Below are 14641 nucleotides of genomic sequence, written 5' to 3' on the forward strand. Positions count from 1 at the left end.
ACACCTGGGTGACCTTCCCTCCTCCTTCCCATCATTTCATGTAACATGGCTCAGCAGGACCTCTGAGCATGCAGCTTCAGTCCTGACCTGTCTCCTGAGCTCAGATTGAAATTTCTTACCACCTATGGGACACCTACAGTTCATTATCTATCCCTCTTTCTCTTCTCACCATTTGGACAAGTTTGCTCCATCTCCTGTCCTCTTGATCTCTGATTTCAGTCTCATTAATGCTCAGCATCTCAAGAAAGAAATTTCGAGATCACATCAGATCAGTCCTCATCCTTTGCTGTCTACATCTAACCTGTTGCAAAAATTGTCTTAATCTTCTCTGGCAGCTCTCACATCTGGTTCTCTCCATGAATACTGATACAGTTACAAAAGAAAATAAGTACAGAGTGATGTTCTAGACACTTGTGTTAAGAGGCGCACACACACACACACACACACACACACACACACACATATGTGCACATTTGTTTGACCCTCACAACTACCTTGTGAGCTAGATAACATTATTCTTTCTAATTTATAGATGAGGAGATTGAGGCCAACAGAAGTGGAAGAACTGGCCCAAGGTCACACAGTCAGGTATTACAAAGCCGGGATTTAAACTTGGTTCTGTTTGTGCACTTAACTTCTTGCTAGAATCCCTGCCCTTACACCGCCCACTTCAGTCTCCTACAGTTCCATCCAGCCTCTCAGTCAGTCCTTCACCACCCTCCCTTCCCTCCTCACCCACACCCCTCTCAGCACTCCCCCAGTAATCAAACTAGTCCTGCTTGAAAATGCCCCATGGCTCCCTACTGCCCACAGAGTAAACTCCAAACTTCTTTCCTGGGCATTCAGAGCTCCTCCTAATCTGGCCACTGTGGTCCACAGCTCCAGCCTCATCTTCCACCAACTCATTCCCTGCTGACCTTCCCGTGGTTCCCCAAAGCTGGGCCCTTTTCACTAGTGAGGTTTCACAGTCACTGTGTCTTACACTGGAACATTCTTCTTGCCCCTTCCTTCAGTCAAAGCTCTACTTTTCCTTTACACTGTAACTGAGGTCCACTTTATGCTTTGAATATAGCCCCTGATGCTCTGCCACTGCAACTTATTTTTAAAATGGACATGTTTCTTTCTCTTTCTCTCTCCCTATTCCTCCATAATCTCTCCCCTTCCTAATCTCAGGGGAAACAGGATGACCTTTCTTCCCTATCCTAGGCAGATTTGTCTGTCCTTGAGTACACACCAATCATAGGAACGAAGTAATCCAGACTTTGGGCATGGTACCAGAAGATCTGAGAAATGACTTTCTCCCAAATTAACAAGTGGATTACAACTCCAACAGAGAGCATGCGGAAAGCAGCCTTTGAATCACCTCTATAAAAGCTCCCTGTTCCTGCTAATGGGCAGAATCACAGTCTCTGGGATAGGAGTCCCCTGTGCTTCTCCTTTGCTAGCAAAGTAATAAATTTTCTTTTTCCTTTTTCTCAAAACCATGCCTCCTCATTACTGGATTGGCATCCGGGACAAGGACCAAGCTTTTGGCAACACCACTAATTTTATGATGTCCTTAGGCAGCACCCCAGAGCTCTGTATTCTTATGTCTCTTATAGAATTCACTGTGTATATGTTGCAATTTATCTTACAAATAACACTGTCCATTTAGCAAGAAAGAATGGATAAATATTCAAGGAATAAATGGATGGCCCCAGATGTGGCCTGCTGTGTCTTTGCTCCAACATTTCAAATGGTGCTTTTCACTGGATCACACATGATCCTAAATGCTGGAAATGTGGCCTTGAAACTATTTCCCCTCATTCTCTCTCTCTCTCTCTCTCTCTCTCTCTCTCTCTCTCTCTCTCTTTCTTTGAGGTACTGGAGACTGAACCAGAAATACTCTACTACTGAGCTACATTCCCAGCTCTTTTTATTTTTTAATTTGGCACAGAGTCTCAGGAGGTTGCCCAGGCTGGCCTCAACCTTGTGATCCTTCAGCCTCAGCCTCCTGAGTCCCTGAGATTACAAGTGTGCACCACAGCACCCAGCTTTCTCCCCTCCCTTTCTACAGATCAGAGTGATCCTCTTCCACATTTCTTTTTCAAGAAAAATAAATAAATAAAAGGTGAGTGGAAGTCAGAGTTCAACTCATCAGTCAGAACGTGGCAGGAGGGATAAGATGGCACCATGGCACACAGACTGTAAGGGTCTTAGGGATCATCTCATCCAAACATCCTCCTTTTATTCATGAGGAAATTGAGACCCAGAAAGAAGAGGTCTACATAAGTACAGCGACTGTGAGGGGCAGACAGCCCTGGAAGCCATGAGTTCTGAGTCTCCATCCAGGAGACTGTTGCCGCCCCCCTCTGCCTTACCCGCCCTGGAGGCTAAGGGGTAGCCCTGCTTCTGGATCCTCCTGCCTCACCATAATTGTCCCCAGAACAAGCTCAGGCTCTTCCTGGAACCAGGAAGAAGCTAAAGGCTCAGCTTGGAAAGGCCATGAAGGTTGGATGAGCCACAGCCGCACAACCTGGGGACTGTAGTTGACCCCGCCCCGGCTGTAGCTCCCGATTGCACCCACTCCTGATGGGAGCCTCACCAAGGGCAGTGGCTCTTCTTTGGCTCCCCGTGTTTGCCAACCCCTCGACTGTGTCTGACACAGAGGCTGTTCCTGCACAACGGTGCTTTCTTCCCCTCCCTACTCCCTCTCTTCGTTTCTTCCTACTTAGTCACAGTGAAGTCACACTCAGTGTCCGATTCCCAGGCCTCTCCCCGGGAGCTGTGTGTATGTAAAGGGAGAGGGAGGCTGAGAGACTGCAGAGGAGGATGCAGCAAGGCATCATGGGAAAAATGGGCTCCACCGTTCAGAGATGTGGGTTCAAATCCTGACTCAGCCAGTTGACCAACTGTGTGACCTTCATCAAGTCATTTCATCTTTAAAACTTGCTGAGAGGCTGCCTGGGAGGCAGTTTCCTCACCTGTAAAACAGGGATAGTAACATATAGTTACCTCCCTGGTTTACAGTGAAAAAGAAATGAGATTACAGTGCTCAAAGCACCTTGCCCAGAGCCCGGTGCTCAGCAAACGTAGGTTGACTTCCTTTGCTGTGAAACATGAGGGCAAGACTCCCAAGGAGAGGCCCAGTGCCCACCTGTAAGCCTGTAGGTGAGCTGGTCTGAAGGTGAGCCTGTGGGTGTTGGTATCTGATGACCTCCAGGGACAGACAGAGGGAGGAGGCGGAGCCTGAGAGAGGCTGCAGATGTGATTGGGTGCAGAGAAGAGCATGACGAGTCTCTCCCCCAAACTCCTTCCAAAGGACAGATCTGCTGGGTCTGTTCTTGTGAGCTATGAGGACTCCACCCGTCTCTCAGGTGGGGGGACAACCCCCAAGGCTCATCCAAGGGAAATGAACTCAGGTGAGTCTGCTCCAGAGTCAGTCCAAAGAGTCAGCGGCCTCCCTGCAGCCAGTCTAGGGCCAGAAGGGCTAGCCTGGTCCCCAGCACCAGGGTTTCTCCAGCTTCAGAAGGATCACACAAGCAGCCAAAGCCACTGGACCTGTGCAGCTGGTCACCTCTGGGAGGGCAGGTGTGGCCACATGTTGGTGTGGGATAGAGTCTCCTCCCTATGCTTCCCGTTAAGGCCTAGGGGAATGAGAGGGGGCCCTGGGCTGGGGGTCCTGAGTCCTCAGGACACAGTACATAGGGCGTAGCCCAGGTCCCAACCCACTTGGCACTCTCCTTCAGGATCACTGATTACCTGGAAACCTCCAGCATCCTTCCACCCTGGAGGCAAACCTGGCCAAAACATCTCTTAGATAAGAATCTGTCTCCCATTTAAAGACCTTAAGTGAGAAGCTGATTCTACAGTTTCCCTCCCTTGGTAGTTGTTCCAGGGTTTAATAAATTTCATTGCCTGGAAGTCCTTCCTCATAGCTAACCTAGATCTTTCTTTAGTGAAGCCTATCTCTGTTATAGGTCTCAAGTAGAGGGGGAGAAGAGTGGGTCTTCATTTGTTGGCAAATTTCCTAGCCTTCCTGATGAACAAAATGGCACACACTGTCTGCCTATGTTTGGGCTTAGAACTCAAGATTATTCCCTTCTTTGACTGTGCAGGATGTACCCAGAATCAATGGCCTTTTAGGAAACATTATTAGTGACTTCAGATCACTCAACAGATAAAGGAGGAGGAGAATATGTCGAATTAATATCTGTGTTTGATCTGCTACTCCATCTTGCACTTCTATCCAAACCTGGACTCAGAATATTACCATGACTCGGGGCTGGGGATGTGGCTCAAGCGGTAGCGCGCTCGCCTGGCATGCGTGCGGCCCGGGTTCGATCCTCAGCACCACATACAAACAAATATATTGTGTCTGCCGAAAACTAAAAAAATAAATATTAAAAAGTTCTCTCTCTCTCTCTTTAAAAAAAATTTAAAAAAAAAGAATATTACCATGACTCGACTTGGTGGTGCACGTCTATAATCTCAGCCCTCTGGGAGGCTGAGAGAGGAGGATTGCAAGTTCAAAGCCAGCCTCAGCAATTTAGCAAGACCCTGAACAACTCAGTGAGACCCTGTCTCTAAATAAAATAAAAAATAGGGCTGGGATATGGCTCAGTGGCTAAGTGCCCCTGAGTTCAATCCTTGGTATCAAAAAAAAAAAAAATACTAGCATGAAGGGAAGGAGCCCAGGTGATTGACGCACCCCCGCATTGCGACGGTCTTCCCTTACCTCTTTCTGTCTTCTCCATGCCATTCTTCTATGCCTGACAAGTCCCTTCCTATTCAGCCCTCAGAGCCATCATCAGATACCATCTCCTCCACGAAGCCCACCCTGAGATCCCAGGAAGAACTAACTCTTCCCACTTCTGTTTGACTTTTTACCCGTGGAGTAACACAAATGATGGTATTAGAATTATCCACTAAAAGTCTCTCACAATGCAACATTACTAAGCCATACAGAGGAACGAAATCCGGTCATTTGTAGGAAAGTGGATGGAAGTGGAAGACATGATGTTAAGCTAAATCAGCCAAACACAAGAATACAAGTAGTACATGTTCTCTCCCATATGTGGAAACTTAAAAAATATTGATCCGAAAGCAGAAGAGGGGCTACGAGGGAAGGGCAAAGAGTACAGGGAGAGTGGGGAGGAGCAGAGGCTATCAGAGAGGTGGAGCGACATAAGGAATATAGGATATATGCATGCACGAGAACATCACAGCGAATCCCATCAACTTATACCCTAAAGATGTTAATAATCATACTTCTAAAAATTACTAAATAAAATTTAATGAATCTGTAATTTAAGAAATAGAGTCTCTCAGCTTCCTCTCCCCATATATTTGCCCATCCTCTTCTGGTGCTAGATTTTGGGCTCCTTCAGCACAGAACCCATGTCTTAATTTTTCTCTGTATTCCCATACCTGGCATAACGTAGGTGCCTCTCCTCTAACTGATGGAATAAATTAATTTTTCAGCCGAGAAAACTCAGGCTAAAAATTATTAAGCCAAGGTTATATAGCTAGTTAGTGGCAAAAATGGGACCCAAGCCCAGGGTTTCTGACTCTGTAGTTGATCCTCACCTCCTTCCTCCCTCTGGGATCCCTCATTACTGCTTTCTGCTTGGCAGCAGCTTACACTCTCTCCTCCCTGCAAACTCTTCCCATTCCCACCCTCTGCTGGGACACCACACCTGGTCCTAGTCCCCCCCACCCAGGCTCCTCGGTAGCCTGAAACCCCCAGGGCAAATCTTCTGCTTTGGCTTCACCCTTCTCCTCCTCCATCCACGTCCATCCGCCCCGTGAGGTTTCCAACACCACCTCCCCCTGCCCCGAGCTCTCTCTAACTAGGTTTAGGCTCACCCACCTTAGTTGCCTTCCAAGGCAGCATGCAGTGTCTGCTTTGTCCCCAGCCTGGTTACGTGCTCCCTCTGGGCTCTCTCTGTTTCCCTATCATGGTCCCTATCACTTGCTCCCAATCAGGAGTGCCCCCAGGACAGCTAGGCGCTCTGTCCTTTGCAGCTCCACACATTCCTCTCCATGTAGTCAGCCCTCACCAACAGACTCACCAAGAGGCCATCAGGCCAAGCCTGGACAGAAAGAGCCGTTGTCCTAGATTTCTGGACTACATGTGGCATGCACCCTAAATGGCTGCTCCACTGTTCAGAACTCTGGAGGGAATTCTAAGAGGAGAGCCTAATATCTGATTATGGTTGATGCAGGGGGCTGGATTCAGGATCCCTTAATCCTGAAAGCTAAGTGTCTGTGAATATTCTCCTCTGAACTTACTTAGTCTTTGTATTCCCCATACCTGAAACCCCCCAAATTTATATAGGATAAATCAAGTTCTTACCTGTCTGTTGAAATCTAGGCCATTTCGATCATTTCCTGAAAGAGACAAAAATATTTATATACATGTATATTCGCTGCTCACAGGATTGGAAGAGGTGACTGTTAGAGGAAGAACAGGAGGTTGAGGTGAGTGTGTCTTTATTTCGCAAAAGGGTTCCGGCTGCCCCTAGAGCCAGGATCCTCCTGTTCGTCCTGTTTTCTGAAAGCATCTTAGGAGAGTCTCCTCCAGGGAGGTGGACAGCCAGGATTGCCCTGGAGGGCAGACTAATTTGTACAAGGCCACAAAGCCAGACAGGGTTCTTGGGGAGAATAGCTAACCAGACCAAGCCTCCTTCAGCTGCACATGGCCGTCCTGCACAGCTGTCCTGCACAGGACCCGCCCTGGGGCAGCCGTGATGCCCCTCCATGGAGGAGCACTGAGAAGCCAGCCACGGTTCCTAAAGGAGCTGCCCTAAGGCACAAAGGTCTCCCACTAGGTGACCCCTCCCAGGACGCTGATGCTTGATCCACCTAGGAGGACAGGCATCTGTCCCCCTCCCCACACTTCCATTTCTTGTTTTGTCATCTTTTTCCTTTTACAATAAATGTTATACTGATAAAGTAAATATGTGCTTATATTTGGGGGAACAAAAAAAATCTAAATAGAGAACTGCTCTGCCGAGAGGCAGCCATAACTAACAACATCATACGTTTAGTATTTTTTAAGCTTATTTTTCTTCATGGAGATATACCACTGCATATAGATTTTACCCTGCTTTTTCCAGAAAGCACATCAAAAATAGTTCTTCTACGCTATCAAGGAACATGAAAGCCAGGCATGGTGGTGTATGCATGATGCGGCTCAGGAAACCGAGGCCACCTGGGCAACTTGGCAAGACCCTGTCTCAAAATAAAAAAATGAAAAATTTTTAAAGGACCTGGATGTGGTGGCACACACTTGTATCCCAATGACTTGGGAGACTGAGGAAGGAGGATTGAGAGTTTGAGGCTAGCCTCAGCAACTTAGCAAGGGCCTAAGAAACTAAGTGAGATCTGTTTCAAAATAAAAAATAAAAAGAACTAGGGATGTAGCTCAGTGGTAGAACACCCTGGATTCAATCTCCAGTACCAAAAGGAAAAAAAAAAGGGAACATGAATTCTTTTTAACGCTCATAAACCTCATTTTAACGTCTATATAAAGCTAGGCATGGTGGTGCACGCCTGTAATCCTAGCAGCTCAGGAGGCTGAGGCAGGAGGATCGTGAGCTCAAAGCCAGCCTCAGCACAAAGCGAGGCGCTAAGCAACTCAATCAGACCCTGTCTCTAAATAAAATACAAAATGGGGCTGAGGATGTGGCTCAGTGGTTAAGTGCCCCTGAGTTCAATCCCCAGTACCCTCCCCTCCCAAAATTTAATGTCTATATAATGTTCCATTATATGAATTACCATGATTTGCTTAAACATATACCTATCACTTGAGGAATTATTTCTTTTGTAGTCATATAGTTTTTCTCCATATTGCTCTCCAGGGAAGGAGCTGTCATACAACTTTCTTCCTTTGGGTCGCATGGATTACTGACTCCATAACAGTAAAGAAAATGACTATTTAATACAGTGCACCCAGAGCCTAGCACCATGCTTAGCATATAATAGGCACTCAAAATATATTGGTTGAATGAATGAATAAACAAATGAATGAGCAAATCAGAGCTCTAATGAAAGCTTTGGCATAAAGTTCCAATTCCCTAGCTCAGTGTGAACCCCTCTGGTCCTGTTTTCCACCTACCTTTCCCCATTGCCTCCTGCTGCTCAAAGCCCTGCCTTGCACCCTCCTAGATACCCTGAGCTCTGACCCCATGGAAGGCTCATTTGTGTCCACACATTCCCACGTTCCCACATACTGTTCCCTTGTGCAGGGTCAGTCTCTCTCCCTTCTGGGATCCAGGAGACCTCTCTACTGGCCACCTGTACTTGTTGTGGGACTCCTTATTCATTTGCATGTTTTCCTCTCAGGCTGTGAATTCCTCGGAACAGGACAGTGACACCTATTTTGTGTCTTTCATGGCCACTGAATGACCACAGTTTTTAACACAGATCAGAGGCTCAAGAAGTGCCTGAGAGTTTAATGAATGGGATCTAAGAGAATCCTCTAGAGTTTCAACCTAGGCCTCTTTCTCTCTGCTCTGTTCCAGGGATGCCAGGGATGCGCATCCCAGTCCTGTAGGGCATCTTGAGAACAGCTGGGCCTGCAGGATGAAGGGCCAGGGCCCCCCACCCCCGAAGGAGGACTATGGTGAACACAAAATGACCTCTAACAGAAGCCTGATGTTGAGATTAGCTAAGACAATATCAAAATGGGTGAGGGGAGCTATAGTCATGAAGGGCCTCCCCCATACTAAAATAGTTGTGCTTACATGGGTAGAAAGGGAAAATTACATTTATCTTATAAAAAAATCCTAATGTGACATTGTATAGTTGGCCTGACAAAGAGTAATTTTTAAAGATTTGACAAGAAACAAATTCATTAATTCAATAAATATTTGCTGAGCAGTAGGATGTGTCAAAATGCATTCTACTGTCATGTATAACTAATTAGAACAAAGGAAAAAAATTTTAAAAAGTGGTTGCCAATCATCCCCCCTCCAAAAAGAAAAAAATATATATATTTGCTGAGCCCACGGCAGGTGCCAGACACCAGAATACAATGTTGGAGAAGATGGAAGAAGACGGTCTCATGGAGTTGCTTTTCTTGGTAAGGAGACATAAAAGGAATAAACAAACAGATACACAATTTCATTTAGAGATGATTGCCATACAGAACAATAGGACAGGGTAGGGGGACGATATTCAGAAGCAGGATGGGGGCTGGGTGGGAGCTCCCTAGTAGAGCATTTACCCAGCATGTGTGAGGTCCTGGGTTCAATTCCCAACTCCCCCCCCCCAAAAAAAGCAGGATGGTTTGGGAAGGAGGAGCCACTCAAGGGAGGTGACATTTTTACTGAATAAGGTAAGGTCCCAACCTTGGAGGTCTGAGGGAAGATCATCCCAGACAGAAGGAGGGTCCTGAAGCAGGAATAGGCTTGCCTGCCATGGAGATATAATGGGATGCATGTGACTGGAGAGAGGAAGCCCAGGTGAGGTGACATGGGTCAGGTCATGGTGGGTCAGACTGCAGCTGGTAGTCCAAGAAAGGCAGTGAGCCACGGAGCACAGGAGTCGCAGGTCTGAGGTAAGTCTTCAGACCTGCATGGATGGGCAGGAGCGGGGCAAAGGAGCCCAAAGGAGACTAGCTGGGAGGGCACTGGGGAGGCCCAGGTGAGAACGGCCGTGGGCTGGACACGGAGGCGAGGCAGTGAGAGGGCCTGGGTGCAGGGTGCGTCTTGAGCCTATGACTGTCAGGACGGCTGGAGGGGCTGTGGAGTGCAAAGGGAAGGATCAGAGTGATAGAGTGAGGGGGCACCGTCACTGAGATGGGGGGACTCAGGGAGGGGCAGACTGGTGGGAGAAGACCAAAAGGCACGTTTTGGATATGTTAAGTTTGACGTGACAATTAGATATTCCAGTAGAGGTGGGAAAATGTGTTTGGACTTAGGGCAAGAGTGAGGTCAGGAAGTGTAATTGGGTAGCTATCAGCTTTTAGTGGCATTTACTTATCTATTTATGTATTGGGGTGCATGGTTTGAACCCTGGGCACTGCACCACGGAGTTACATCTCCAGTCTCCATTTTATTCCACTTTATTTAGTCAGTCTATCTATCTATCATCTATCTATCTATCTATCTATCTATCTATCTATCTATCTATCTATCTATCTATCTATCTATCTGTTTTGTGGTACCCAGGATTGAACCCAGGGGCACTTAACCACTGAGCTACATCCCCAACCCTTTTTTATATTTCATTTAGAGACAGGGCCTCACTAAGTTGCTGAGGCTGGCTTTGAACTTGTGATCCTCCTGCCTTAGCCTTCCAAACCATTAATTACATTGTATTTTAAGCCAGGGTCTCACTAAGTCCTGCAGGCTGACCTCAAACTTGCAATTCTCTTTCCTCAGTCTCCCGAGTTGCTGGGATTACAGATGTGTGCAACCATGCCTGGTTGTTTTTTTTTTTTTTTTTAATGGTATTTAAAGTCACAGAACTTAGCTGAGGTCACAAAGATACTGAGTCCAGATGAATAAAAAGGGTACAGGTTGGAATGAGGAGGAACCAGTAAATGGGACTGAGAGTGAACATTCAAGGGGAAGGAAGACCAGGGAAGTAGGGTGTTCTGGAAGATAAGAGAAGGTGTTTTCAGAGGGTGTACACCTATACTCGTACACCTATACCTAGAAAGAAAATCACTGGGACAAGAGCCCAGTGTGGCTTGGAGAGGGTCAGCTAAACATGTCTTTGCTTTTGATCTCCGTGAGAGCCACTGGAATGCTGTTGGTGAGGTCTACAGAAGAAAATGGAACAGGTGGGCAAGCACCTTCACTTTTACAACTCGCCCGCCAACAAACGCGATACTTTCTCTCACTTAGAAATTGTCGTGGTCTTTCTCAAGGGGCCGTTCACCATGATCAGAGCCTGGGGATGGAGTTTCCCTCCTCATCAAATCTACTTTACCTGCATGGTGATCTCTACCTAGTACTTTTTTTCCTTTTTCCTAGGACTAACTGACTCTCTGGAAGAGAGGTACAGGGCCGACAGGGCCTCCCGGGATGTTCCAAGAGAGCACAGAGTAGATGTAGTTCAACCCTTCGACACTTAATAAGGAGTCAGTTGCCTTAAGCTACTTCTATTCCTATTGGGCTTCCCCTACAAAGCAGGAAAATGAGTTCTTGGGAGACACAGCTTCCCTAGCCGACTAAGTGCTCGGACCATGCAGGAGTCTAGGTTGAGACACAGGAAGGCACCGAGCTCTTAATCTGATGAAACTGTTGATTGCCTCTCCAGGTCTGGCTGGAGGGAGCCGCCTCAGCCCTCACTTCCCCACACACTGGCTCCTGTTGCTCTCCTACAGTCCACTGGACTAGTTCTGCCTGGACCTTCCCCACCCAGTCTACAGGAAAGCCTGGGAAGTGGCACCCTGGAACTGCAGGCTGTGACCTGGGACTTGGTTGCTGCCCCAATGCTCCAGATTAAGGTGACTGGAAAGCCATTCCCCACATAATGAGAAGGATGCTTCCCTTTTCTAGATAAAGGAAGGGAGACCATGATCAGAATGTACTAACCAGAAAAGTCCTTCTACCCCTTAAAATGCTTTCCACCCCTTTAAGGTACAGAGGAACAGCAAGATGTACTTGAAAGGAGTCTTGGGACTTGATGTCAGAAAACCAGAGTTCAAGTCCAAACACCATCACCCCCAAGCTATGTGATCTTGGTCAAAGCAGGGACCTCCAGAAGGCTCAGGCTTCTCTGGGGTAAAATAAGGTCATATTTCCATATTATGCCATTCCCAGGATACTGACACTCGAGCCTCAGGCTTGAGTGGGATAACGCTGGTGACTTTGCTTTGTCAATTGGGAAGCACTGTGTGACTGTGGAGCTGGGCTCCAGACATCCTGGGTCTGTCCCCAAACAGGCAGAGCCTGGTCTGGAGGGATTTAAGGATTTTGTTAGGGATTTTCCAGGTGCTATTCCCTCAGATTGGAATGTCTTTCTCTTCCCCTTCTCTATCTAGAAAATACTTACTTTTCTTTCAAGACTCAACTCAAACATCACATCTACCATGACACTTTTCCAGGGCAAATGAAAAGATAGCTTCCTCTTATTTCCTGCCTCTTCTTTCTGTCGCTTACAGGACACGCCACATTTTTCAGCCAGTGGTCTACAAGTCAGTTTCCCTCCTGAGACTGTGGGCTCCTCCCAGTGGCCAGGGTTGTTATCACCTTATTCATCTCGAAGGCCTAACACCATGCCTGGCGAGTAGTAGGTGCTGAATGGCTTTGTTTAACAGATCCAAATGACTGAGAAACTGCTACAAAAGCTAACTTTCTATTCAGACTTAAGAAAACAGCCCTTATCACATCTGCAAAATCCTCATTTGATTTCAAGTCCTGGGTCTCCCTTTGGGAGCCTCTTCTGCCACTTGCAGGAAAGACAGAGGAGGACACATGTGGCCAGGAGCATTCTTTTTAGAGTCCAGGCTAGATCCAACCCCAGAAGGACAAACACCTTGCAGTCATGCAGCTTCGGAGAACCTGAATCAGGACAAGAGTTCATATTTCTTGACTCTTCGACTCACATGATATTCCCAATAATCTACTACAACCCGTATCTGACCCAGAAAACCTGAGCATTAAACTTTAATCAATAGCTTAGGCAATAAACAGGAGAGATACTGATGGATTTGGAAGTGACTCAAGGCAGAAAGCAGAAAGCAATACATAAAAGTATATATTGGATCAGGATTCTGATAGAAATCCCTGCATGTATTTTATAACTATACAGTTAAAAAATTACATATTTAAGACAAAGATAGCAAAGACCAAACTGTATACTTAGAAATGGTTAAATTGGTAAATTTTATGTTTATAATTTTTACCACCACCACCACCACAACAAAATGTTTTAAAAGCAAACTAAATATTTGGTTTTTGTTAGGGAAAATAATGTCACCTGGAAATCTGCTTTTCTAATTCATAATGGAGAGTCAGCTAAAGTAGTCAAAATTGCTCAAAAATATGCCCCACTTTTAAGACCATCTGCTGCAATGTGAAGCCAGAAAAAGACTTTCTTCAGCAATACCAATAATCACCCTTAAACCGAAACCCAAAATACAGATAACCATAGCTGATATATATGGCAGTTGAAAATTCAAGTAGGCATATTTTAAGATATTTGACTATCAAAATTGTCTTGAGAATTAAACAAGGTATTAGTCTTATAAATAATGATATTGTGCTTAAGAAAGAAAATGTTTATGCTTTAGAGATGCATACTTCTAATTTAGGACTGAATGCTATAATGGCCATATAATTTATAAAAGAACATTCTAGCAACAAGAATGGCAGAAATGTGATGGTGGTTCAGAGTGGGTGATGAGTATATGGAGCCTTGCTGGATTTGTCTCTGTTTCTGTGTGTGTTTGAAAATGTTCACAATAAAAAAATTAAGCTGGTGTGGTGGTGCACACCTGTAATCCCAGTGACTGGGAGGCTGAGGAAGAAGGATCACAAGTTCGAAGCCAGCCTCAGCAATTTAGCAAGGCCCTGGGTAACCTAGCAAGACCATATCTCAAAATAAAAATAAAAAGGGCTAAGGATGGGGCTCAGTGGTAAAACATCCCTGGGTTCAAATCCCAGCCCAAAAAAGAAGTTTAAAAGGAAAATAAAGTTATAAATAAAGTACTGCAGAAAAATGGATGAAGCAGATATAGCAAAATGTTAATTATTAAATCCATATGATAGTAGATGTTGGTTCATTAAACTGTTTTTTTCTCTTTTCCATATGACTAAAATTTTTCAAAATAAAAGTTAAAGAGAATTTCAATGAGGGAACATTTGAAAGCATCTGGCACAGCGCCTGGTACGTAGTAAGAAATAAATGTCAGTGAACTTTTCCTTCCTCCCCAAATATTCACAGGGAACAGAAGCAGGCTTAGCTTGTGGCTTCAAAAAGCAGAACAAGCACCAATGGTGGAAACTATAGGGAAGCAACTCAGTGTAAGGATGCATTTTGTAAAAAGCAGAGTTGTCCAATGGTGAAGCCTGCAGTTTCTCGTGGGCGGAGCTCCCCATCCCTAGGAATATTCAAGCAGAGGCTGCTTACTTGGGGGCTGGGACAGTAGCAGTTTTTGAATTGATGGAACAATTGTTTTTATTTGCTCTTTTTCGTTATACATGACAACAAAGTGTATTCTGACATATCATACACACCCGGGGTATAACTTCCTATTCTTGTGGTTGTACACCATGTGGAGCTGCACATGTGTATGTGATCATAGAAAAGAGCTGCATATGTGATCATAGAAAAGTTACATCCTGAGCTGGGGATGTGGCTCAAGCGGTAGCACGCTCGCCTGGCATGCGTGCGGCCTGGGTTCGATCCTCAGCACCACATACAAACAAAGATGTTGTGTCCGCCAAATATTAAAAAATTCTCTCTCTCTCTCTTTAAAATAAATAAATAAAGCTATTGTGTTCACCTACAATTAAAAAAAAAAAAAGAAAAGTTACATCCTATTCATTCTACTGTCTTTTTGATGGGACAATTCCATAGCATTAACGGGAGGGCTCTCTAGTGACCTATAAAATCCTCTCCATCGCTAACATCTTGGGATTCAATGCAGTTGATTGAAATGCACCAGGGCTTTTTCTTCTTCTCCCAGAAGCTGGCCACC

General features: G+C 45.7%; 1 protein-coding gene across 1 annotated transcript in view; it reads right to left on the bottom strand.

The window, feature by feature from the left end:
- The window catches only part of Pou2f3 (POU class 2 homeobox 3), a 79426-nt gene that overhangs the window by 45140 nt on the left and 19645 nt on the right, over positions 1-14641 (bottom strand). The window contains exon 3 of the mRNA XM_076843683.2: positions 6338-6372. Within this exon, the coding sequence (XP_076699798.1) occupies positions 6338-6372 (35 nt within the window). The remainder of the gene's footprint in view (positions 1-6337; positions 6373-14641) is intronic.

Source organism: Callospermophilus lateralis, chromosome 2, assembly GCF_048772815.1.
Source record: "Callospermophilus lateralis isolate mCalLat2 chromosome 2, mCalLat2.hap1, whole genome shotgun sequence".
Classification (NCBI taxonomy): Eukaryota; Metazoa; Chordata; class Mammalia; order Rodentia; family Sciuridae; genus Callospermophilus; species Callospermophilus lateralis.